Source organism: Lytechinus variegatus, chromosome 1, assembly GCF_018143015.1.
Source record: "Lytechinus variegatus isolate NC3 chromosome 1, Lvar_3.0, whole genome shotgun sequence".
NCBI classification, from domain to species: domain Eukaryota; kingdom Metazoa; phylum Echinodermata; class Echinoidea; order Temnopleuroida; family Toxopneustidae; genus Lytechinus; species Lytechinus variegatus.
The window spans coordinates 73056852-73082506 of NC_054740.1; the positions used below are offsets into that span (position 1 = coordinate 73056852).

A 25655-nucleotide genomic window follows, 5' to 3' on the forward strand; every position below is an offset into this window, starting at 1 on the left:
GTATAGACATGTATAGGTATATTTGTCTTTCCTTTCAGATGAATATATGCCCTTTTTAGAAGTTATATCTCATGGCTTTTTTTTCGTGTCGTAAAACTTGAAACCGTTCTTGCCAACTTTTTTGTTATACCCTTACCAAGCTGATAAAAAAAGGCTATTTAGGCAGGCGCAAAGGTCTGGTAAAATAATCTCCACCAAGACCATCATTATTACAACAACAAAAAAAAAAAGAGAGCTCTATCTCGAGCTCGGGGCCCGACAGAAATAAGGCCAATGCATTTCTTGACGTTTACCCCCGAAAAAAAGAATAGAATTAGCTTAGGTAAACTTAATAAGTAAATTCATGAATTAATCCCAATAAACAAGCAAAGTATATATATATAGGCCTATAGGCCTATCATCACGAAAAAGCTATAGGGTCTGGGAAATATAGAATTAAAGTAATACGGCCAAGAAAACTTGATTTGCTGAGCTGTGCTCCATCATTTTTTTTTTCTCTGCAGGCCTATTTGATTTTTTTTAAAGTAAGAACCATTTAATTGAAATTCAAAAAAAGAAAAATTAAGTAAAAGGAATGTTAAAATGACAATGTCATCGTTTCGTCACTCACTGAACAGTTTGTCGCGCAACAAATCTATAAATAGGTTTTGTGATCACTAACTAGTCTAGGTCAAGGATTTACAATTTTTGTATAGAATTCATACAAAATTTTCATGCTGTTTAACAATAAATTCAAGTCATAAATACATTAAAAACAAGATTTTATTGAATGAAAAATTAATTTAGCTCTCATTTTCCTATGGTATATACCTATTCCGTAAAAATATAATTACATACATTGTGAAAAGACTAACTTCGGATATGATAAACAATACATGATTGATTATCGCTTTACATGTACTTCGTCGACAGCAAATTTTCTAAAAAATTACTCATCAATATCTCCTTAGAAAGAGTGTTATTTTGTTCTTAGAATATTAACGTGACTGCATATAATTTTCTGGAAGGAATCATTCGAAGAAAGTGTTAATATGTGCTGTGGATTAGGCGCTGTAAGTAAATGATCGAATGATAATGTATTATAGAATCTGCGACGGCGAGAGTTTGCCTTTGACATGTTTGTGCTTTGTACCGTACGTAGGCCCACTGCACTGTCGATGACTACAAGTTACATGTATGACTACTACGGTGGGGAACCACTACGGTACAGCTAGCCTATGTGTAGTATGAGAAAAAAAATTAGAAGTTAGTAGAGGACTCCGTGATGATTTTGATATTGTCATTACATCTAGGCACGATTTATGGGACTATGCCTAGCAAACTTTGTAAGAATGGAATTCTCTTCATGACATTATCAATGACATTGCAATTTAATTTAAACAAAAAAATATTAATTGGTTTACAATACTAATTACAAGGGCCTAGGCCTATGCCTTGTAACGTTTTAATATAGATAATAGACTGCACCTATTGTGTATGATTTATACCATTTCACACAAAAAATAACAAAAATGAGAAGTTTCTTACCAAACCAATCTTGTGTATCCATTCGTAAGCACTGCAAATACAGTCAGTAGGCTTAACCTAAGTTGAGGACGCAATGATGATGATTTTTTTTAGATACTGTCATATACTTCTTCATCATTGACGTCTTGACACTCTCTCCATAGTGTCTTAAGCGAAGGACCAAAACAAAGATGGATTTCCTTAGAAAAACCAACAACGGAAATACAATAGCGTCGACCCTAGAACCGTTTATGTATGACGTACATGACATGTGTACTTCCAAAAAGCAATGCCGTCTTAACGAACAATTTAGAGATAAAAATTATTATTTAAAAATATTTTTTTTTTTTATTATAAATAATTAATATTAATATATAAATTATTCATGATCATGAAATAAATTTTAATATTTCTTAAATAATAGGCAAACCCTGGCTTGAACTGCTTCGTGATGACGTGTTGTAAATGATTATTTTATTATTGTAATAATATTTACAATCAAAATTTACATTTTGCAAATATTATTGTAATAATATTTTTTTAGAATCAAAATATGAATTTTATTCTTTGTCAAATAGAGGGCCTATACAAAATTTGCTCAAAATTACAGCTATTGAGCACTCTTGGGAATAAAAAAAAGTATGCCCAATTTACTAGTGTAAAAAAAAAAATCACAACCATATGAAAATAAGTATTTTTATTTACAGAAGTGATATTTAAAGAATTTTGTAAATGTGTGTAGTGTACTGCAAAGATCTACAAATAAATTCCCCATAGGCAGGGTGGTTGCAGTGAACAAGTGTATAAAACCAATGTTTATTTTTTTTTACATTTAGTCATACCAGTAGATCATCTACTGTAGCTATAACATTTAGTGTTAAGTTCCTGGCACTAACCACGCTAATGTTACGGGGGGTAACACAAAATTAGAGCATAGAAATTGGAAACAATGTCCTAGCGTCAACTTATTTTGTACACTGTACAGCAGCTGTTTTGTAAAGTCGGTCAATAGTTCTGCCCTATAATTTGGGCATTCCAAAATTTGTCACCTCTCTTCTCATGTGTGACCATGTCTGTGCACTTTAAAGTTTAAAGTAACCTTTAGAATGAATATTACCCAGTGAAGGAGTGTTAATCTAAAAAAAATGATAATTTGTAATTTCTCCTATCCATACGTAGTTGGCGTGTTGCTTTGGTTCAGCAGCCTGCTCCTGTTGCTGTGCTGCCTGCCCATCATGCAAGAACTCAACATCCACCAGGATCGTCTACGGCCTCTTCTTGCTGGTTGGAGCCGTGGTCTCGGCCGTATTCCTCTTGCCGCAGGTCGATAAGGCTCTGTCCAATGTAAGTATTGCCTTGCCATTTATTACACAGCTTTTAAAATCAATATTGAATTGATTTGGTTTATGAAAAACAACATCAAACAGGCAGTTTGGGGAATCTGTTTCATTCATCATTTCCAGACAATTATGAATGATTTGATAGTCATATAAGCTAATAATTTGAACCTGTGCTGTTAAGTATATTTGTTTCACAATTCACTACAGTATGCAGAGCTGCCAAGTAGTACTGATTTTCCGTATTTAGTACTGAAAATAGAGAATACCGATGGTTTCATGCAAAATACAGATTTCTAAAGTTTCAGTTTTTGTGTTGTTCTATGGTATTCCTGTGAAAATACTAATTTCCTCACCAAAATACTGATTTTCAGCCTTGAAAATACTGAAATGTTCTTGTTCAGGTTGGCAGCTCTGAGTATGCTATCTATAGTTAAACCACCACGTAAGGCCAGAGATTAATTTAACTCGAGTTCAGAATACAGGCCTGTGAGTGTGCATTTATATTTCCCATGATCCCATTTCCCATGTTCCCCTCCTAGTCACCATTACTATGCCAGGACGTGGCCATCATTGGACAGCTAATTCCATCTCAGGTCTGTGAAAGGCTGGCTGGCTATCGTTCCGTCTATCGAGTCAGCTTTGGTGTCGCTGCTTTCTTCTTTCTCCTCTCTATCATCATGATCAATGTGAAGAGTAGCAAAGATATGCGAGCTCCAATCCAAAATGGGTATGTATGTGGAGGAAAAATGTGACCAAAATTTCACAAGTTGCTATCTGTTCAAGACACTGAGCTTCAAACACAACATAAATTATTTTTTTATGACTGTTAAATGATTGATGCAAGAATTGAGTGACACTGGCATGAATTCACACGATGTGTTTGCTGATGTTATGCTTTATTTTTTTTGCATATTTTCATCAAACAGAATTATTATATTGATGCAGTGTGTATGTGAATTGTAAATGGAAATCGGAATACATGATACTGATTAAAGTACAAACATTTGCTTACAGTGGACATGTCAAATTCAGATGTAAATAGTAGCAGTCAACACACAGAGTACCTGCGTACCTAAAGTAGATGGTGTATTTTCACTGCTCTTTTTTATACAGGAAATGCAGTAGATCTACATGTACAGTATTAAATTTATGTGTCTTCTGTGTTTTTTTTCTGTACATATGTGTCTTTTTCTCCCCTTTTCTTTCTAACTCTTTTTTCTCATTCTCCCTGTCCTCCATCCGTTCACTCTATTCTTTCTTGAAGGTTCTGGTTTTTCAAGTTCCTCGTCATGTGCGGTCTGTGCGTGGCAGCATTTTTCATCCCCAACGGATCCTTTGAGAATGGTAATCATCATTATTTTGTGCACCCAGTTATTGGCTGGAATGTCCATTTCAGCATTTTAAGCTCACGTGTATGACTGTCTTTTCAATAAAGTAAATTCCAAACAACAAATAAAGTTACATGTTGGCTGTGAGAAAATATCATGGAAATTTGCCATCACTAGAAGGACTGAATATCACTTTTTTAAAGGTACCCTCCAATTTGAATACTGTATGTAAAGTAAGATCTTGCTATTTGATTAAGTTATGTATATTTTTAAAATGGAAATTAAATGAATAAATTGATAAATAATTTGTTTGCCTCACTATTACCTATTAAAACCAGAGAACAATAGATTCAGTCTACTAAATTAGTGAGTCAAAGAATTGTGACTGGTAGTGTAAATGTATGGATAGATGAAGAAATGAATGACTGAATTAATTGATTTATCAATTTTGCTTCGTTCCTCCTGCAGTGTTCATGTATTTTGGAATGATTGGAGCGTTCTCCTTCATCGTCATCCAGCTGGTTCTTCTGGTCGACTTTGCCCATTCTTGGAATGAGAGCTGGGTTGGTCGCATGGAGGATTCTGAGCACAAGGGCTGGTACTGTGGTAGGTGTTCTCATTGTATAACGAACTGCCATCAAAAGCAAGGGGAGGGGATGTTTGTAAGGTTCCCTTCCAATATGTCGCAACATTTTGCACACTGATTTTAAGTGAAACATTTTTTTTTTGTTTGGAAGTTGACCATAAATGCCTTTCAAGCATGATTTTCATTTACATTTGATGATTTATTAGAACCCTTTATAATTTATGACTTATTACACAATTAATTTGATGGTTTTGTTTTGACTTTCTGTCCACAGCTCTGATGTCATCTACTATTATCATGTATCTGGTTGCTCTGACGGGATTCATTCTCTTCTACATCTTCTACATCGGAACTGGGGTAAGTTATGTTCTGCAATAAACTAAAAAAATAATATGTGAATGAACTGGGATTCACAAACAAGGCTGCCTTCCTTAACAAGCTTGGCACTCCTAATGGCAGTCCCAGGCATTTATTGAGTTGTTCATTTTTGTAACACAAATTTGATTTTTATGTCATTTTTCAGTGGTACATGTACATGTTCATATAGCTCTGGCTTATTGCTTTGTACATGCAGTTGTTAATCACAAAATCAAAGTTAGATAAGGAAAAGGCACCTTTTGCTGAAAAATTCAGACACTTTATGGGAACCCTTGAAGGATATAAATAATCGTGATAATCAAGAGTACAAGTGTTACGGGTCAATGAATAAGTCCCTGGATTGAAAGTGAAGACCTTTTTTTTTCTGGTCAAATTTTTTTTCGGACAAAATCCCCTTAATTTTTGGTTGAAACCCTTTTTATTTGCTTATGCCCCACCCTTTCGAAAATCCTGGATATGCCCCTGATTACCCCTTACAATCTATTTTTTTTTTAGAATCAATGCTCCCTTCACAAGTTCTTCATCAGTTTCAACCTGATCCTGTGTGTTGTCATGTCTGTTGTGTCCATTCTACCCAAGGTCCAGGAAGGTAAGATAAAGTAATTCAATTTAATTCATATCCCTGTCCAAATTATAAAAAAAAATCAGGTAATACTGATAAAACATGATCAGATGTATTCAATTCATTTCATTTTCCTGTTCAATTCATGATAACAATTTAAGTAATATACTGTAATATGAGACATGCTTGTAGTAAATGTTGAACAGTTCATGTTTTTAAGACAAATCAATGTAAGTTGAATTAGCAAGTTGTGTCGATGTGGCTCTTGGGACAACATGGATCCTTGAATTATAGGAGTTATTTCACTTTAACCTGTTTATAATTAGTAATTTGGGCTTCAAAATTTTTTGCCGTTAGAATTTATTAGCAATGATCTGAGTAATTGGCATTATTCTATAAAAGGCAAAAGCAATATTGATACATTTTAGCAATATCTCATTGGAATAATTGATAAATGCAAAATCTAAGCTTTTTATGGTGTCGGGTACTAGAAATTGCCATTTGTGTATCTGAGAAAGTATCCACAAACAAGTCATTAGTTGATCTCTAATCTTGATCTGCTGTTTATGCCATCCATTGTGAATTTGATTGAAGGTGGACCAAACAATTCCCTTTTTATTTTCCATTTTATTAATCTTTATAATGATGATAACAATTATCAGTTCTTGTCAGGAGTATACCACATACTATTTAAAGTCAAAGGGACTTTGATTTCCCAAAAGCAAAATGGTAAAATAGCCTTAAAAACGGACATACTGAAGCTTTTCGACATGTACTCATCAAAGTAAAATTGCATGAATTACTCAAATGCTAGAGCAAAACAATGCACTGTATATTATAGAACCGATATAGACAATTGACGCTACATGGCGAGCCGTGTAAAGGTAAACAATTTAGTACATGTACCCGCTGTAAATTGAAGTGAAGCAACTAAAATAACCCAAGGGTCTGTTAGCTGGATATATGCTGCCTCGAGAATGCACAAATGAGTGAAACCAGTAAAAATGGTTAGATTATTAATATATCCTATCAAACATGTACATGTAGTAGTATCGATCGAGGTCAGAATTATATGTGAATGAATAAATATGTAACTTGATTGCTGAATGGCTGAATAATATTTGCCTACATGTTTTTATGTTGGTTTCATTTTCAGCCATGCCACGATCTGGCCTTCTCCAGTCAGCTGTGATTTCCATGTACACCATGTACCTGACCTGGTCATCTATGAGCAACAACCCTGATATGAGTGAGTTGGCATCTGTTTTCATTTAGATCTTTATCAGTGTCATACAGATGGGGGGGGGGGGCAAGGGGGCTTGAGGGCACTTGATCCAGAGCTGCCAAGTAGTACGGATTTTCCGTATTTAGTACTGAAGAATGAGAATACTGATGGTTTCATGCAAAATACTGATTTCTCAAGTTTCATTTTTATGTGTTGTCCTATGGTATTTCTTTGAATATACTGATTTCCTCGCCAAAATACTGATTTTCAGCTTTAAAAATACTGAAATGTTCTTGTTCAGGTTGGCAGCTCTGCTTGATCCCCCCCCCCCCACCTAAAAAATAATAATGACCATGAAAAAAAAGAAAGAAGAGAAGGGTGAAATATATTATTTCCTGCATATTATTATGTCAAAATTTATCGCAAATTTTTTGTAATAAGAAATGTCACAATTTTTGCTTGCCCCTACAAAATTTTTGGCTCATTTCACCACTATTCTTTATACACATTTATGACGGTCATTTGATGGCATGTCATCAGCTTAATAATTTTTGCTTGTCCGTGTAAGGAAGGTGCTTCTCCATCCTAATTTGTCCTGGTTTTGTAATATTACCAACTAATGTTCATACATGATGTACAGCTTCAACGTCAATTTGTTTTTCTTTATTTTTTTCATGTGTGTGAGACCTATGGAAGATGAATGCAGTGTATGATGTTAACATTATTTGAGTAATACATGTAGATCTATATATCAGTAGTCTTGATGGAAAAAAATGCAAATTTTACCTTAAAAGTGTTTTTGGAAGCTCCTGAATTTTAAAGTATTTTTCCCTTTATCCTCACTAACTTTCCATTATTATTAAATCATCTGGTTTTTGATTTGTCAGGGATTCCATCTGTGCCACAGTATATCGCCAATATGTGTGGTTACAGTACTTGTGTAATATCGTCTGAGTTGGATATCAAAATTATTTTTTGCCTCTCCCTAAGCTTAGAAACAACAATAAAAAATGCCCCTCGTGCTGTTTTGACTAAAAAGTCCTTTGCATAATTTGTTTTATATCTTATATAGCTTGCAACCCAAGCATCACCACCATCATCCATGGAACAGGTAATAGTACTGTTCACAACGAAGATGTCGGCAGTGCAGAGAACTGGGCCAGCTTTGCCATCTGGCTCATTTGCCTCATCTATGCCTGGTAAGTATTACAGCAGTAATGCTTTGCAAAAATGTAACTCTATAGTGGTGTTTATTAATGACACAACATGGGTTTTGGTTGTTGAACGAGTGAAGGTCACTTTTTACATTTTAAGTTGTTTTGGTGACTATTGCTCCTAAATCAATAAATCTCAACTTCGAACCCCACTCTCCACTCCCCAGGGAGTGGAGATATGCACTTTATGTGTGGAGCAATTATGTATCCTGGGGTCGGGGTAATAATTACAATGTAAAACATTCAGAAGAAGCACAACATAAGAAGATCTATGTAACTGTTTTAATCTTCACATCATTCTATGCAAAAAAACACATCACAACCTTAACCCTCATTTTTGGAGAAATTGATGGAGGAATATAGTAGTTGTCCCAGGCGCTAATGATGCTTCACTATGGTTTCAATTAAAATCATTGGCAATCGTCTTTTAATCTTTAGTAGCTTGAGAGTATTATATTCATGAAGGACAGTACTGCGACCTGGAATAGATTATCTAGAAAGGTGGCACTGAATAAATGCTCTTTCTATTATTTGATCATCATTACTTTTTAATATTACTCTGATCATCAAAACTGTTGTTAGTAGTGGCACATGTGAAATATGCATGTGTTTGGTTTGATACAAATTTTCATAAGATTTGTGCATGAAATTGTGTTAATGAGAATTCTTTTTTCGCTTGACATGCTATTGTAAAGGAATAGTTAAGTTTGGAACACCAGGGCATCATACTAGCATGGGCTTCTCCCCATATTTCATGATTTGCCTTTTAGTATTTTTGAATTTTACGTTTTGATATTTCAGCATCCGGACTGCAAGCACCAACAATGTTGGAAAGCTGACTGGCAGTGAGGTATGTGATTAAGATTTGTGTTGCCCATTTTTTTTTATGAATCTACCCCCCCCCCCCTTCCTTGCGTTCATCTCATGATTGAATGTCATCTTAATTCAGGTTTCTGTCATTTCTACATATGTAGTTTGAGTTTGATAACTGCTTTTGCTGTAATTGTATTCTAGCCAGATACTTGAAATAAGATCTTGTTGGAGGTTAAAAGGGCATGTACAGTGTAGTATGAATTAATATCCTGGAATTTGACACATTTGAATTATGTAAAAAAAAAATCTGTATGAAACCTATGTCCAAGCTGATCAAAGAACAATGATGTAGTTCAATGTTTGTAGTCATTGTTTTGATTAAGTCTTCTAATTGGTCAAATAATATCTTCCATTAATTTTGGAAGCTGTTTCAATTTAATCTGATCGCATTAGGATATCTCATTGTGCTCATATAAAACTTGACAGGGATGTAGCACTGATATGTTACTTTATTATTATTTGGTTTATGTTTTATTAATTGATCGTTATTGATGTTTTCTTTGAATTTGAGAGGCTTGTCCTGTTTTTTTTAAAACATTAACACTTAAAGAGAGAGGGAACTTTGCCCCTTAATATTCATCCAAATAAGATGAAAAATTTCCTACATCCTATCACTAATTTTCTGATTTATCTTCGCTAACTTCACTAATTTCTTCTCTAACCCCAAACTGTCTTGCTTTATTGAAGTTTGGAGATGTAAGTGAAATTATATTTTTCTTGTCATTCATTGTGGCTCTCATATGAATTTATGTGGCATACATAGACGTAAAGAAACGTGAACATTAGGCTACCAAGACATGTATCTATACATTCACATTTTTGTCAAGATACGATTATGTTGCTGTTTTCATTATATTCATGCAATCGATTTACAACAGTGCCGGATCGAGCCATGTTGGATACAATACCATTTCATAGTCCATATTTTTGTCTTCAATGGGGGACATTCAAAGCATTGTATCTGATCTTTGTAGATCCGCCCCTGGTTTACATGTTACATATACCACATTCATGATATACAGAAATATACTATACACTACATGCTCTTGTACATATATGGTAGGGGACTGGTTAAATTACATCATCATACAGTACATCTACTTGTTTCATATTATTATGTAATACTCTGGTGTGTATTCAGCATTCATGCATATTGAAATTAGAGGAACAGTGCAATAGAACACACGTTCTGATTTCCTTTTGTAACAAGAAATTTGTTTTGGATGAGGCATGTTGTTAGCATTTGAAAATGTGTGATCCGAACTGTTTAGCCATACCCCCTCCTCCTTCCCAGTCTCTAGTTCATGCACGATGGTATCCCAGCTTTATGGCAGAGTTACATTATTTTAAATCTTTAATCTTATTTGATTTGAAAATTCTTCCCTAGATGTTTACAGTGCAATTTATTTTTGGTATATTCTTTAATACACAATGTGAATCCATTTCTGTGTATGCCTTATTTCAGCTACTTGCATGTTCATGTACATGCACATTTATAAGCTTTGGAAATTGCTGTTAGTTTTGATAGATTTAATGAATCAACCAATCTGTAAGATACTTTTATAAATGTGGAATACAAGAGGAAATAACTTCAAGGAAAGATTGAGTGGAAAAAAAAAAGAGGAAGAAAATGAGAAAGGTATCACAAAATGTGTATTCAGTCTGAAATGTTTAACCCTATATAGGTTGGGGTATTTTGGGAGATCGTATGGCCGGGGTATGGGAGGCTCACAGGCCCCCTTGAGATCGCGACCGTTGAGAGCTTTTTGTGTGGCTTACATGTAGAAAGGGCTAAAAGAGCAAAGAGAACTGAATGCAGTTTCAAAAAAGATTTAGGTGATTTTCCAAATATGTTTCTCAATTTTGTTCTTCCCTATTTTTGTTAAATCGTATGCATGGTTTGATTACCATGGAGGGTTATTTGAGTAGAAACATTAATTTTATTTCAAATTTCCAATGAATAGATGTAGTCAATCTTCATTCTACTGAAAGCCATTCATTTTAAGAAAATGATTTCATGAGTTTGGGGATCCTTAGTAATGAATTACATTCTGTGTTCAGCAAAGGGAATAATGGCTTTTAATAAAGCATAGTGCAGAAATAATCTGTAATTTTCCTCACCTCAAACGGACAATGATAATCCCCCTACGGTAGGAGGGGGTCTCTAAGCCTGTTAAGCCTGATAAATGGGGCAGAACAGGGACTTCATTAATGTGTTATCCATCGTGCTAGTCTTATTGAATCGTGACAAGTCAAGCCTGTTTGACACTCTGCATGTATTCCCCTGTCTGTGTATATCAAAACAAGAATTGTGGGAATAGTTAAAAAAAAGGAAATTTGAAGGAAGAGAGAAATAGAAGGGGAAGAACACAAGGAGAAATAAAGAAGGCAAAGGAGTAATGGAACAAAGGAAGGAGATAAAAAGAAGAATAAATAGATTTTAGAATCATGTTTTTTCACCTTGTCTTCCTGAATCAGTTAATTTCAGATATATCATACAAAATGGTAAGCTAGAGGCTGTTATCTATTTCAGCCCTTTTACTGCTAAAGAAAAAATGATTTGGAAGTCTGGTATACCATCTCTATTCTCCTATCATTCCTGGACACAGTCTTTAATGAATCAACAGCTTTGCACTGTGCACTGAAATACATCTGTATTGTGCCTACTGAATCATGATTACAAAGGTGTTATTCACATGTAATCACCATCGTTATTTACACTGCCATGATGTGCATTGACATTTCCCCTGCATTCTGAACAATAAAACTTCCTTACACTAGAACAAATACGTGACTAACTTTGTCTGAGACAGAATGACCTTTGTCATCCTAGCGCAACTGATTTGAATGATTCGAATGATTCCATTTCAGTGCTCATGTTTAGGTTCAAGGATGTTCCATCACAATCTCATCCCCCCCCCACTACTTATTGATTATTTTGACTATATTGATATTTCATATTTAATTAACTTTTGATCAAGATGCTATTTTCCCTTCTACTCATAAATTTCTATTCCTTTTTCATACAGTACATTTTTCCCTTAGAACCTTGTCCTGGGCAATTCCACAGATTGGTGGACATGAGCTTAAAAATTCAAATTCAATATTTTCTTGAATTTTTTAATACTTTAAGTCCTTCATGCATGATAGTTTCAGGAACAAGAAATAAAAAGTTTATTTTCATATGTATACTTTGGAAAAAAATGGTCAAAAGTTGTGTCTTCCATTCTGTACCAAAATACAAGAAAAATAGTGAAAAATGAAATATGCCTTATTACCATTTTGTTATTGCAACAACATACGACTTTATATATTTCTGAAGTTTAGAAGAGTCAAATTACCTAAAATACACAACAGCTTTTCAAGTAAATTTGAAGTACTCATTCAAAGAGGAATATTGCAACCTGCTAAGGTGATGTAACGTGAGTAACCGAAAAAAATGACTTTGTTTTCTGAGAGAAAAATTCTTCACAGTTAGTTGGTGGGATTTAAATTAATTCTCTTCCTTCAAACAATCTTTGACACAGTGATGACTATCAAAATCATTAAAAAGTACAATTTTTTTATAAAAATGATAAAGAAAAACTGTAACGTGAGTAACTTTGTAACGTGAGTAACCATCATGTAATGTGAGTAACCAGTAAAAATTATTCAGTTAGGTAACATTTTCTGTGGGATGTCAAGTTTAAAGTCTCATGGTGAGTTGTGAAGTTATTTTTGATTAATTAAAAGCAAAATGAGGGTACACCTCTTTGATGTGACTCTTTGTTCATCAAAATATCAGTGGTCATACAATCACACAAAAAATTGAATATTAGTAGAAGTATTCACGATGCGAGAGTGCATTAGTAAGACTTGGTTTTGATTAACCAAACTTTAAAGAGTGTTTGAACAACACATTGAATGTCCTTACCTGTAACCCTATCTAGGCTGGGGTATTTTGGGATTTAATATGGCCGGGGGGGGGGGTGGGTGGGGCCTCCCAGGCCCCCCTTAAGATCTCGGCCATTGGCCACACGATCACGCCGAAAATTTGCACGCAGGTGTCTTGGACATAATCTACAATACTGAACAGAAATTTATTTCATGCAAATTGGTATTAAGCGATTATGCTAATTTATGCATAATTAGTAAGCAAAATCATACTTTTCCCTCTTACTCCCTAATAAAGCTCAAATTGTTCCAATTTTTTGAATAAAATCTCTTTAATGTTCCTAGCAATGAATTTTACACACATTATTGGATTTTTAATGACATTTGTGTTGTTAACCATACATGGACAAAATGTAACGTGAGTAACCGTAACGTGAGTAACCATATTATCTGCACCCCAAGTAAAAACCATGTGTTCTTTATTTTTTTAATTATGTCCAAAGTTTGTCTCCTTAATATACTTCTTTGAAATGGATATAATCAACTTTCATAAAAGCCTTGTATGAGGAGACTTTTCACCTATGCCGACAATTCATTTTATGCATGTCCAAATCATGTAACGTGAGTAACTGACACATTCCAAAGATTTGCCAGGAGCATAATAAAATTTCCCAAGTTTTGTTTTTATACAAAGGATAGTCAGACTGTGTACTTTGTTGTGATAAGGAGATGTTTAGTTCCTATCAATAATAATGGAGTTACAGCTCCAAGTATGAGTCAAGGTGTCTCCAAATGTAACGTGAGTAACCGTGGAATAGCCCTCCTGTTGTTTGTTATTTTGAAGGGCAATTAGAATGAGTCACTGTCCTCTTCCTGAATAAATCCAGACATGTACTTAAACAATGACATCATATAATTTTCACGGTTCACATCCGTATTTCCTTGTTTTCCAATTAGTTTGCAAATATCATTTAACCCCCCCCCCCGCGGTATATTTGAGGTTAATTGACAAAACAAAAACATGCACTAGTACATGTAGATGAAAACCTACCATTGTACAGCATTGTGCAAATGATAATTGATTAAAAGTAAATATGCATGTAAACATATTTTTGACATCTACTGAGATGAATTTTACAAGTCCACCACTGTTTGTCATTGTGATACCAATTGGATCTATTAACATGGACTGTAGGTTCAATATGCACAAGTCAACATCCCTTTTGTCTTTTTGTTAGCAGTGGGAAATACACACATTGGTTTTTTCGATTGTCAATACATGGAATCCCACATCCTTGATAGTATTATTTATGTTAATTGAAGCTTGGGTGCGTGTGTTTTAGTTTCATCTTGTGCAAATAATGAAGTAACCAAATGCGAAAAAGGGGAAATTCATATTGTGTACATGTATGAGACAGGTTGGACCATTGGAATAAGATGATAAAGGAAGTGAACTAATCAAATAAAACAAGAAACGGGTCTTTTGTTCAGTTTCTTAGATATGAATTCAAATATATTACTATTTGGAGAAGTTTCATTATGTGTAGTGTAGTACAAGGATGTTAACCGGACTAAGGTCAGACTTTTTCGAGTACATAAAATCTGGGGGAAAGCGTTTGAGTTAGAATAGAATTCAGGGAGGGGTGAGGGATTGTATTATTCAGAATCTTTATAAAGTACCTCTGATTAGATCCTGTATGATTTAAAAACTTTATATTCAGTACAACACATAACCATTTGGAATGCTATTTGTGAAAAACTACTCATCAAATTAATTTATTTGAAAACTGGGAAAGATAATCAGAAAATACCTTTCAGTTTCTTTCATAATAGATGTATTTACTTTAGCTTTATTTTATATATACTTGCTTTGTTTCATTGTATTGTATTGTATTAACTGAGGGTGTGACAGACTTTGCAAAATTGTAATGTTTCAAATGAATTTAACGTTCATCATGCTTATTACATTCACTATTCATGAAGGGAAAATATGTGAATTTGATCTGGGTTAAGTCATTTTCAGGAAACTGATCATCACGCACCCATATGTGTAACAAGATTTTAGATCTTATCACAGCACATGAATCATGTCGTTGTTGCCATGGGGAATTAGGCTAATGTTTGATGCTGAACAACCAATTAAATTATTCCATGAGAAATGGTGTACATACATGTGTGTCTTATCTTATCAAACAATATTTGTCAGTGTTTTATACTGAAATGCAAGGCATCTTTTGTTTTCTTCTCCTTATTACTTTTTATTTTCTATTTCCTGCCTCTTTCTCTGCTGCTGGTCTTCTCTTCTGCCATTTCTTCTTCATCTTTACTGTTTTTTTTCTCACATACATTGTAAATTATCCTGCTTATCTGTAGATCTAAAAAAGAAAAGTCATTAACAGTCAGAAATGTTAAACATTCATTGTAACATCAAAAGCAGTAAATGGAGAAATCATAAGGAATAGTGTTCTTGCTACAATCTCTCTTCATTGTCTAAAAACAAAATTATTATTTTTTTAGTTTAGTTTAGTTTACTTGCTTCTCCATACACATATACATAGGGATTTCTTAGGAGAAATCTCCATCCAGCTTCTAACCATTTCACACACATCTTATTCACACACCCAATATATGTTTAGGATGGTCTACAATATGGAACTAATGAGGTAAGACTATCAAATTTCTTGAAAAGAGACAATAAAAAGATTATCAAAGAAACAAATAAAATCAAAGACCATTTCAGATTAAACCATTAATTTTCCTTCATATAACTTTTTCATCATGCAGGTGATGGAGCTGTATTATATCAAAGCAATTTATTTGGCATGTATATGTATTCATTTGGTGAAAGCCATTAAACTTATTGTGTTTTCCTCTAAACTTCATATTTGGGAAGTTGTTTGGTCTGGGAATGAATAAAAACAAAATAGATATTGAATAAAGTACTTGTGAGAAATGTACTCAATCATATTAATTTGAGCATTATTTTCCAACAAAATTCCAAATCCTGACAGATATTCTCCTTTACAACTGTTTCAAAAGAGCCTGTTAACAATGCAATACTCATTACTTTTTTTTCAGGGGGGGGATGATTATATCTGTGATGAGGGATGAATATTAACATTGTGCAAAAGTGTTTTTTTTTTTAGTGTATCACGTTTTTTTGCCTAACTCTTTTTATAATAGATGCCATGAATTACTGCCTAACTTTAAACATGCACACAGTGATGAATCATGAACAATCATTTGTATTAAAATGACTAACTAAACAAGACTTGAGAAAGTGTACAGGTATAAAACCAAATTGATAGTTACATATTGTGAAACAATATCCAATGCATTCAGATCCTGTGTCTAAATGCTATTCATAAATTATATGCATTAGTCTTGCTCATGTACTATCAATCTGTATAATTACTGCAAAATGATCACCAGATTTATATACTAACACTTTTCTGTCAAAATTATAACAAAAATATTGTATGAAAGGCAAAGTAGTACGTTATTTTTATGCCACATAAATTCAGCAGCTGCAAAGATGGCTTTTATCTATCTAAAATTCTATCTCTAACTAGGATTATTTTTTTCATTTTCATGCATTTTTTTCTCTTCTTGACTAACTACTCCCTTTTTCACTATCATAATAAAGAGAGAAGAAAAATAGATTTTTGAGTCTTAGAAAAGTGTCTAAAAGGAATAATTGAAAACATTGTTAAGATTCACTATATGCAAAACAACAAACAAAAGCAAAACTATATTACTGTACATACATGTACATTGTGCATGTTACAATTTCCCATATGAACACTAGATTCGGGGGGAGGGAGGGGGTGATAAATAGCTTATGTGCCCCTGCATCTGCTTGAAGTCATGCCAGTGCTACAGACAATAGTAGATGTAATCAGAATTGATTTGACCAGCATATATTTTCTGGGTATTGATATAATGTTTGAATTGAATAGGAATTCCAATAACTGCATGGGGATTGTGTGGCCATCATATAGTATGACATTATACTATTTAATTCATGGAGGGTGTGGTGTTTCAGAGTTGTTGATTATGTCTGTAAGTTATGCACGACTATTTAAAAGCACCACTGTAATGTGATCTCCATGCTACTGTACATGTACATTAGATCATATCATATAGCACAAGAACTGGTCAACTGAAATGGCCACCTGGTTTTCTAATGCAGCATTCAGATTTAATAATTTATTGTTGCATAATATAATTATAGAGCTCCTGTACTTGATTGGTTTATTTTATGTTCAGTGTTTAATGTTTAGTCCAGCCATGTGTTCCAAAGACTTTCAGTGATACCTTCATCTGTACTGGTGTTGGTACGTGTTGGTATCAATATTTACCTTCGCTTTTGTTCCAGATTTCTTATCTTGAGCTAGAGAGAGAGAGGTACAATTTTTCAAATGATAGATTCTTTAATGCTCAAGCCCTCTTTCTTGATGCAACATTTCATGAAAATTTTGTCAGTGAATGTTCACTGACTAATTTCCTTTGGCTAATCAGATGCAAAGATTTGCAGTGCTGTAGTCAGTGAAATTCACTATTTGTTTCATGAAATGTGCCCCAGGTACATGTATACCCTTTTTTCCGATTCCAATCAAATTTTACCCTACTCCTTGTTTTTTTTTCTAATCAATATGATGATGATGATTATCAAGGTGATGTTTACTTCCGATTCAGTCTACATGTGTACATTTATTTCATGAAAAAAGAACACCACAGTGATAGCAGACATCATCTGATATTGCCCATACAGCTATAAATGTGCCACATTCAACTGCATGTAGTGATTTGCCACATGTGTACCCCCATTGGCCCATCCCCTCCCCCCCTCCCATGTGTATAGAACATCAATGATACTGTATAAGTGTTCAAAAAATTAAAATGAATAGACTGCATGCCCCTGTGCTTCCAATTTATTACCAAACTTAATTGGTATTTTAATTACCAAATACAAAACAATACAAACAATTCACAACAAAATTTATACATACATGTATTGCAATGATGGTAAGGTGGCCCCAGAGAAAGCAAAGCTTATAAAAGGGGCCACAAAAAATTTATGCAATTGTCAACAATTCAAACGTATCTGCAAATGTTAAATATTGCATCAATCAATACATGTAAATTAATTTTAATGTTAATTTGGAGTTGTAAACCTGTATGTGATATTTGTATTTTTTTTTCTATTTACAGAAAACTCTGCTTGGGTCTACAAATGCAAGTGCTGGTGAGTGATTATGTACCCCCCCCCCCCCGAATTGATCACATTATGTATGTATTTATTTACAACACAAACATAGAAACATGAGAGATCTGCCTTGTAAATTAAATTCTTTACTTTTGAAGTTATATTAAAAACAGAGGCTATTTATGGCAGCTGCATTCTTATAGTGTTTAATGAACACTGACCTTGTATAGGCCTTTTGTTATAATTAGTGACTCTTTGTGATAAGCAGCCCACTATTCAAGTATCGTTAAGAGAAATCTTTCAGAATCCCTTTTCTCAAATGATTAAGAGGAAATATAAGTTGGGGTATTAAAGGCCTTGTGGCTGAACTTGAATTTACCCGGCCTTTTCCGATCAGTCCTTTTTACATGGAAGTCTGATGCATTTGATATGAACATCACAACAGCCATGCGAATTGTGCAGCAACTGATCCACAACCTAACTGCAATATTTTTTCAATTCTCCCACCTGTCCTATCCATCCCCTGTTCTCTCAGGTGACACCAAACCCGCTGATGGAGACGCAGAGAAGTGGGGCCAGGAGGTGTATGATAACGAAGACGACGGCGTGGCCTACAGCTACACCTTCTTCCACATCATGCTCATGCTCGCTGCATTCTACATGATGATGACCCTCACCAGCTGGTTCCAGTAAGTAGCTCAACACTAGGAAAATCCGGCATTATTCTAGAGCTGCCAAGTTTTCCGCGATATGGGAAAAAGGGAAGAAAGGAAAATTATACACAGAATTTGGGAAGAATACAGAAGTTCACGAGTTTCAGAATTTTTGAAGTTGGCAGTCAATGAAGCAAATGAGAATTTGTTTGAATTCTAATAGACTTTTTTAGAGGTTGAATGTTATTTTTACATTAATTGGTTTTGGGAGAGCAAAATTTTGAAGAACTGAGGCACCTTGTCACGAGTCGGAGGCTTGGGTCAGAGCCGCTTCTTTCCCGTAGGAATCCTGCAAGCAGTGTTTCATTATAAATTATTTTACCATAGACAACAGACAATCTGGACTGCAGGAAAGCTGCAATGAAAGGACGCACAGGATCCTAATAGCGGGATTCCTGCTGATAGGCACTGCACAGACTTTAAACAAGTTTGCCTAATCTTTAATACACATCTCTTTGTTACACTGGGGTATCGGGGGGGGGGGGGGGGGGGGGGGGGCAAAGCCGGCCCATGCCCCCCCCCTTTTGAAAGTAGAGACCCCCATGGAAAATTCTGGATCTGCCCCTGTCTTTGTTACACTTTTTTTTTCAAGTTGGGATATTTGGACATTTTTCACTTTCATTGACTCTCACACATCTTGTCATAAGCTTATTCATCAATCATGTCATTTCATTAATTGCCCATTTCATGGAGCACTCATAACATCTGGAGCTCAGTAACCCACCTCATATATTCATTTCTAATTAGGAATACTACAGTCAACTTTGAATAGAATAGCACTTTTGTCATGAATTGCAATGAACATTAGAGGCAGTTCTTTAGTCATATAATAAAGCTTTCATCATAACATCCACATAAATTTGGTGCTTTGAAGCTTAGATTTGATAAAAGTAGTCATAAGAAATTATGATAGTCATATGATAGAAATGATGACAATGACTGTAAGTATTACACTTATAATGATTTTCCATAATAAAGGATTCATCTTTGTATATATCAATATTAATATTTGATTATACAGCAACAGAATGCACTAGATTTTTTTTTTGACAAGTGAATCTATTTGAAGAAAGTATGGATTAGAAACCTGAATGTATTCATTAAACATTTTACCGGTAGACCTGTAGAAACACATTGTAAAATGGTTATTGGTTATATCATCAGTTTGTATCACAGGATTCCCACTGGTAACAGGTATGAATTGCATGCTGATTTAACAATCTGTTTTAATTAAAAAAAAAAATCATTCAATCTGATCATGAATGGAATCAGCAAATGCTTTAAAATAAAAACCTTTGAATTTCTAAATTTATCTGTACTTTCCAAACCAGCTGGCTGTCAAGAGTTTTGTGGATTAAATCTAAACCCACCCTCATTTTTAGCCGGCATTTAACAATTTATTTCAAGCCTTTTTTGTTGTTGTGAACCCCTATATAAAGCATCAAGGGGGTCATCGTTTCTTTCATATTTATAGTTTGCATGAAAACATCACTGCACCGTTCAAGCACATAAACAATTACCAACACTTCGTTATTTTTTACGCTAATTTTCAACATTATATAAAAATATACCAATACAATCATTTGTTTGTATTGTTTGATAATAGAAATGCAATGGATAGAATTTTTGAGAGCAGTTTGGAAAACTTTGAAAATAATAAAATAAAATAAGTTGTAAATTTCAGTCACTAGCACCTGAATGAAATAATTTCAATATTTGCACAGTATAATGATGATGATGATGATAATATTTCATTTTTATGTAGCACTATCATACTTTGGAATGATGTCTCTGACCTCTTTGAAGATGTTATTCCACATAATCTTGTCTTGAAATCCTAGCTTGCCCTCACACAATGTATACACTTTTTCAACTCCCATGGGATCAAACTCAACAATATCCCCCATATCATTTCAGTTCAGATATCAGCAAGTCTAATAAGTGATTGAACATGTTGTTCAGTGCATCTTATGAGCTAATTAGGGAAATGGGATAGAACCGATTTACCTTCGCAAGTTCTTTATTTGTAACAAATTTGAAGTAAGAAAAATGATACTTTCTCCACACAAATGCACCCTAACTATTAATGCTTTACCTTTTTTCTTTTCCTCCGCACATCTACCAAAAGGAATATCACTGAAAACTTTTGTCATCAGAAAAAATGCAGTCTTTGAAGTACTAAGCAAATGTATTATATAAGTTCATCAAAATAGAGAAATAATGCGTGTTAAATAGCAAGATCACCTTTTTTTCACTATTATTTTGTAATTTGCAAGGTCATTCATTTTCAATTTCTTACTTTGAAATTTAATGTTGTTTTTCTAGATATTATTTAACATTGCACTGCCTGTAAACGTTTTTGTTTTAATAAAAAAAGAGAGGCATAACATTCATGAATTTCTTCAAAGTTCAAAAATGTATAATAGTTTTAGCAAAGTAATATCCAAATTTTATTTGGGAATATAGAATATAATTTCTCTTGTCCTAAGATCATTGAAGATGAAGAGATCTATTTTTTTAATAAAAAGAAAAATTACCACCGTGTCCAACTGCGCAAACGAGAATTAACATGACATTCTGTCAGGTTAGTTGTTAATTCCAACAAGGTATTTCTATTGAAGAGTAGTTATCCAAGTTTTGCCCTTAGTGGGAGGTTTGGTCATCTTGTTCTTTATTCCCCAATTCCTCCTGTGCTTTGATAATTAATCAAATCCATGTTCTTTTCATTCTCTTTGATGCAATGCAGACATCTTTTTCATTGGGTCCTTATTCATCCCCCCCCCCCATCTCCCCTGTGTTTAATCTGATCCAATCACATCAGATTACACAATATACATGTATCTGTGGTACTGCGATAATTTCTTCCGTATAAAAAGAAAAATAACCACCATGTCCAACTGCGCAAACAAGAATTAAAGGGGAATGAAACCTTTGAAACAAGTAGGCTTGTGTCGAAACAGAAAAATCAAAGAATAAGAACAAAGAAAGTTTGAGAAAAATCGATCAAATAATGAGAAAGTTATGAGCATTTGAATATTGCAATCTATAATGCTATGGAGATCCTCCCATTGGCAACGCGACAAGGATGTGTGATGTCACTGATGAACAACTTTCCCTTTGATGGACTATGAAATACCCTGAAAATGTGTCTTTTTGCTTTTTCATATGGTGATACAAACTCTTTATCCATGATGTATTCTTTAAAAATCTGTATTACATGCCCTCCTATAGAAAGAATACATGTTCTATTGATAGATGTAATAAAAGAGGCAATTTAAGTGAAATATATACTAAAGTAATGGGGAGAGTTGTTCAAGAGTGACATCACACATATTTGTCACCGTCGGGGGGGATTGCCAAAGTGAGGATCTCCATAGCATTAGTGATTGCAATATTCAAAAGCTCATAAGTTTCTCATTACTTGTCCGATTTTTCTCAAACTTTCGTTGATCTGTTTCTTTGATTTTTCTGTTTTCACACAAGCTATCTTTGTCCAAAGGTTTCATTCTCCTTTAACATGACATTCTGTCAGGTTAGTTGTTAATTCCAACAAGGTATTTCTATGAAAGAATAGTTAACCAAGTTTTGCCCTTAGTGGGAGGTTGGGTCATCTTGTTCTTTATTCCCCAATTCCTCCTGTGCTTTCATATTTAATCAAATCCACGTTCTTTTCATTCTCTTTGATGCAATGCAGACATCTTTTTCATTAGGTCCTTATTCATCCCCTCCCCCCTCCGGAGACGGAGGGAGGGGGGGACTTAGTATACTCAGTTTTTATTATGAAAATTTGGTTAATTACATCATACTTTTGCCTGCTGCGTTGCTTTAGGCTTCTTCAGACTGCGACTTCTCAGATTGGCCCAATGCGCATTTGTTTTTAAAGTAGAACAGGGTACATGTTTATTTTAAATATGGAAGTGGATATTTCTGGACCTTATTGTTGCAATTTTTTTTAATCATCGTTCATGCAGCTATCTTATTTGGCAGTGTAAATGTTTTCCTTTGATATAATGTATGGATCAGTAATAACTGTTTCTTACTCTGCTTCTTATTGAACAGGCCATCGGGAGCCAACTTTGATTCCCTGGCTGCTAACAGCGGTGCCATGTGGGTCAAGATATCATCCAGCTGGGTGTGTGTCGCCCTCTATCTCTGGACCTTGGTCGCTCCCATCATTCTCAGTGACAGAGACTTCAGCTAGATATCTTGTTGAATGATGAGGTTTGCAGGATGGCAATTCAAAATTCAAAGAGTGTGGTGAAACTAACAGCATCCATTTTGAATTTGCTGATAAGGATCGCAGTCTATATGATACACAGATAAATACATTTGTGTTGTTTGAGAAGTTTCTCTGCTATTTGACTAGATAATACGAGATCATGTGTACATTTACATGTATATCTATAATTTTAAAAAAATGCAAGTTTACAATGGAAAAGAAAACAAAAAGATTTAGTAGTAAATGATCTCAAACAAGTAATTTTGTAATGCAGATTAATATAAAGATAAATATGCCGCTAGGCTGAAGATAATATCTTGTGTGGTTTGGTGGAACGATTAAAAAAAAAGAAATGAGAAAACCTTTGTAAATAAATAAGAAATATTATGTGTGTATTGGTACATGTATTATTTGATTACATTAATAACTGGTATTAAATATTTTCTAAAGTCCAAGTATGACTTTAGTTTAGGAATTTTATTATATATATATTTGTGTCATGTATCCCTATCAAAATATTTTTTTCTTAAAAAAACGTATGAGATCATACAATATGTGGTAATGTTCTGAGTTTTATAGATTTTCCAGCATACCCCCCCCCCCTTCCATTTAATTGTGAAAATTATGATCAGTTGTTTGGTTGACTTGTTTTCTTCTCAGAACATTATTATATTTTTCATATTTACATTCACTATTGAAATGGAAGTAAATGAATCTAAAATTATGCATCAGTTGCAGATATATCCGGTGAGTAGCATGCTTGTACATGTTTAAATGTAATAGATGTTTCAAGCAGTGTTTGCTATGGATAATTTTTCAACTTGAATGAAAAACTTACAGAAATGCAATTGTAGTATAAATGAGGAGGGTGGGGGGGGAGAAGAGAAGAATTATAGAAGGGATAAGAAGAGGGAGAAGAAACAAAGAAAAAATGAGAGAAAGGAAGGGGGAAAGAGAAAAAAAATATCCTCTCGGTTATATTTATTTCTTATTATGCTCATGGGATGAATCAGCAAAAACAAAGAGAAATATAGTATTTTGTAAAGACACACAAAAAAATGAAAAATAAAAATGTTGCAGTGATTTTTTTCAAGGGCAGAGTTGTAATTGTAAATATTCACATTAGCACTGTCTATATTTGTATAAGCTTTATTCCAATTAATGATGTGATTTTTTTTATCAGTTATTTAGCCTATAAATGTAATGTTGGTATGTTATAAAATTTACAATCTTTTAACCAATGAAACATGTATATGTAGGTTTGTAGATATTGTACTTTAGTTACATGTATGTATGGCTTCTAAATCATTTGAAAAATAGGTAATCGTCAACTCAAAAGGTCACCCACTATAATCACTTCATAAACCCTGCTGGGAACATGCTTAAATTAACAATGGGGGGGGGGAGATAGTGGTGGTGACCTTTCCTAACCTCCTTGTCAATTCATTTGGTACCATGTTGAAGAAGATTAATTGAGGATTTGTCTATTTTTTTATATGATTATGATAGAAGGCAGTGGTCTTCAAAGTATTTAATCAGATTTTAGTAAAGTTGAAATGAAAAAAGAGAAAATAATGGGTACACATTTATAATGCATTTCTTAGATATCATTAAACGTTGTATGAGATTAAATTTGAAGGAATCTTTCAAATTCTGAATCTGAAGGAAAATCAAGCTTTTGCTATTTCTCATTCAAAAGAAAAAAGAAGTTACATTAGGGTCCTGCAATTTATGACTGAACATTTTTCTGAGGTTTGCTTATTATACATACATACTTCAAAAATCTATTTGCCATTGTATTATTGAAGTACCTGTACATGTAGATGCCATGTTCTTCTGAGGATTTGCAAGGCTGCCAAGTGTAACCAGAGCCATTTATGATTTAACCGTTTTAGAGGCTCCACAAAGTATAATATGCACTTCATATCCATTTGAAATGGGTGTATTATAACATTGTGGTGGGTGTTTGACCATCATTCAAATTCAAACAAATGTACATGTATTACATGTTTAAATGAATTTCTTGATGTTGTGTTGGTGTATCGATATTCCTATGTGAATTTGTGATGACATTGTGGATATGCAGTTGGCATGCTTTAATTAGCCTCTTAAAAATCATAGAAGAAAAAATGATTAATATTTGGAAAAAATATTGTTTTTATTGTATTGGTAGGAGTAAAACACAAAAAAGAAATCTTCATTTTTTTCTTTCTCTTTGTCAAAGTTACGTCAATGAAATTGAATCCAGATAAACCAATCAATGGTATGTCATTCAAAGTATGAAAATAATTGCTATGATTGGTTTAGTCCCATTTCTTTGATGTTACTGTTACCTGTACACAATTCTTTCCTTTTCTTGAACCTTCACTCTATCTTTTTCCTCTTCTTTTCCCAAACTCTCCTTACTTTGATGACATCTAAACACTTCAATAATTTGTAATGGCCAGTTTGATGGGTAAAAGCTAATCACACATACATGTATGCTCATTATATTTGAAAATTGCAATATTTAACTTGGGTGTATTTAGTTGAAAAATAAAAGCTCTTATTAAATTAATGTATTACATTGTGTGATGCCCTTTTTTATATTCAAGTTTTTAGGCTGGATTTGAAATTGGAGAAATGAGTC

At 33.8% G+C, this 25655-nt stretch overlaps 1 protein-coding gene across 4 annotated transcripts; it reads left to right on the forward strand.

Moving 5' to 3' along the window:
• Nucleotides 1-867: 867 nt before the first annotated feature.
• LOC121422319 (probable serine incorporator) lies at nt 868-25587 on the forward strand. 4 transcript variants are annotated; one of them, XM_041617282.1, is made up of 15 exons: nt 868-1052; nt 2686-2850; nt 3386-3573; nt 4111-4190; nt 4643-4780; nt 5035-5117; nt 5634-5727; nt 6857-6949; nt 7998-8124; nt 8941-8989; nt 9700-9708; nt 15522-15548; nt 18100-18133; nt 18630-18783; nt 22867-25587. In XM_041617282.1, the coding sequence occupies exons 1-15, from the start codon at nt 1032-1034 to the stop codon at nt 23006-23008; spliced, it is 1404 nt and encodes a 467-aa protein (XP_041473216.1). In that variant the 5' UTR covers nt 868-1031; the 3' UTR covers nt 23009-25587. The 4 variants fall into 4 exon arrangements, with proteins under 4 accessions (XP_041473216.1, XP_041473230.1, XP_041473224.1 ...); XM_041617296.1 differs by lacking the exon at nt 15522-15548; XM_041617290.1 differs by lacking the exon at nt 9700-9708.
• The last annotated feature ends 68 nt before the right edge of the window (nt 25588-25655 follow it).

Bases quoted from the DNA above. Each gene is read 5' to 3' on its own strand.
- LOC121422319 (XM_041617282.1), top strand. From the start codon at position 1,032: ATGTGCTGTGGATTAGGCGCT. The intron at 15,549-18,099 runs GTAAGACTATCA...TTCTATTTACAG, and splicing joins TACAATATGGAACTAATGAG to AAAACTCTGCTTGGGTCTAC. The intron at 18,134-18,629 runs GTGAGTGATTAT...CTGTTCTCTCAG, and splicing joins GTCTACAAATGCAAGTGCTG to GTGACACCAAACCCGCTGAT.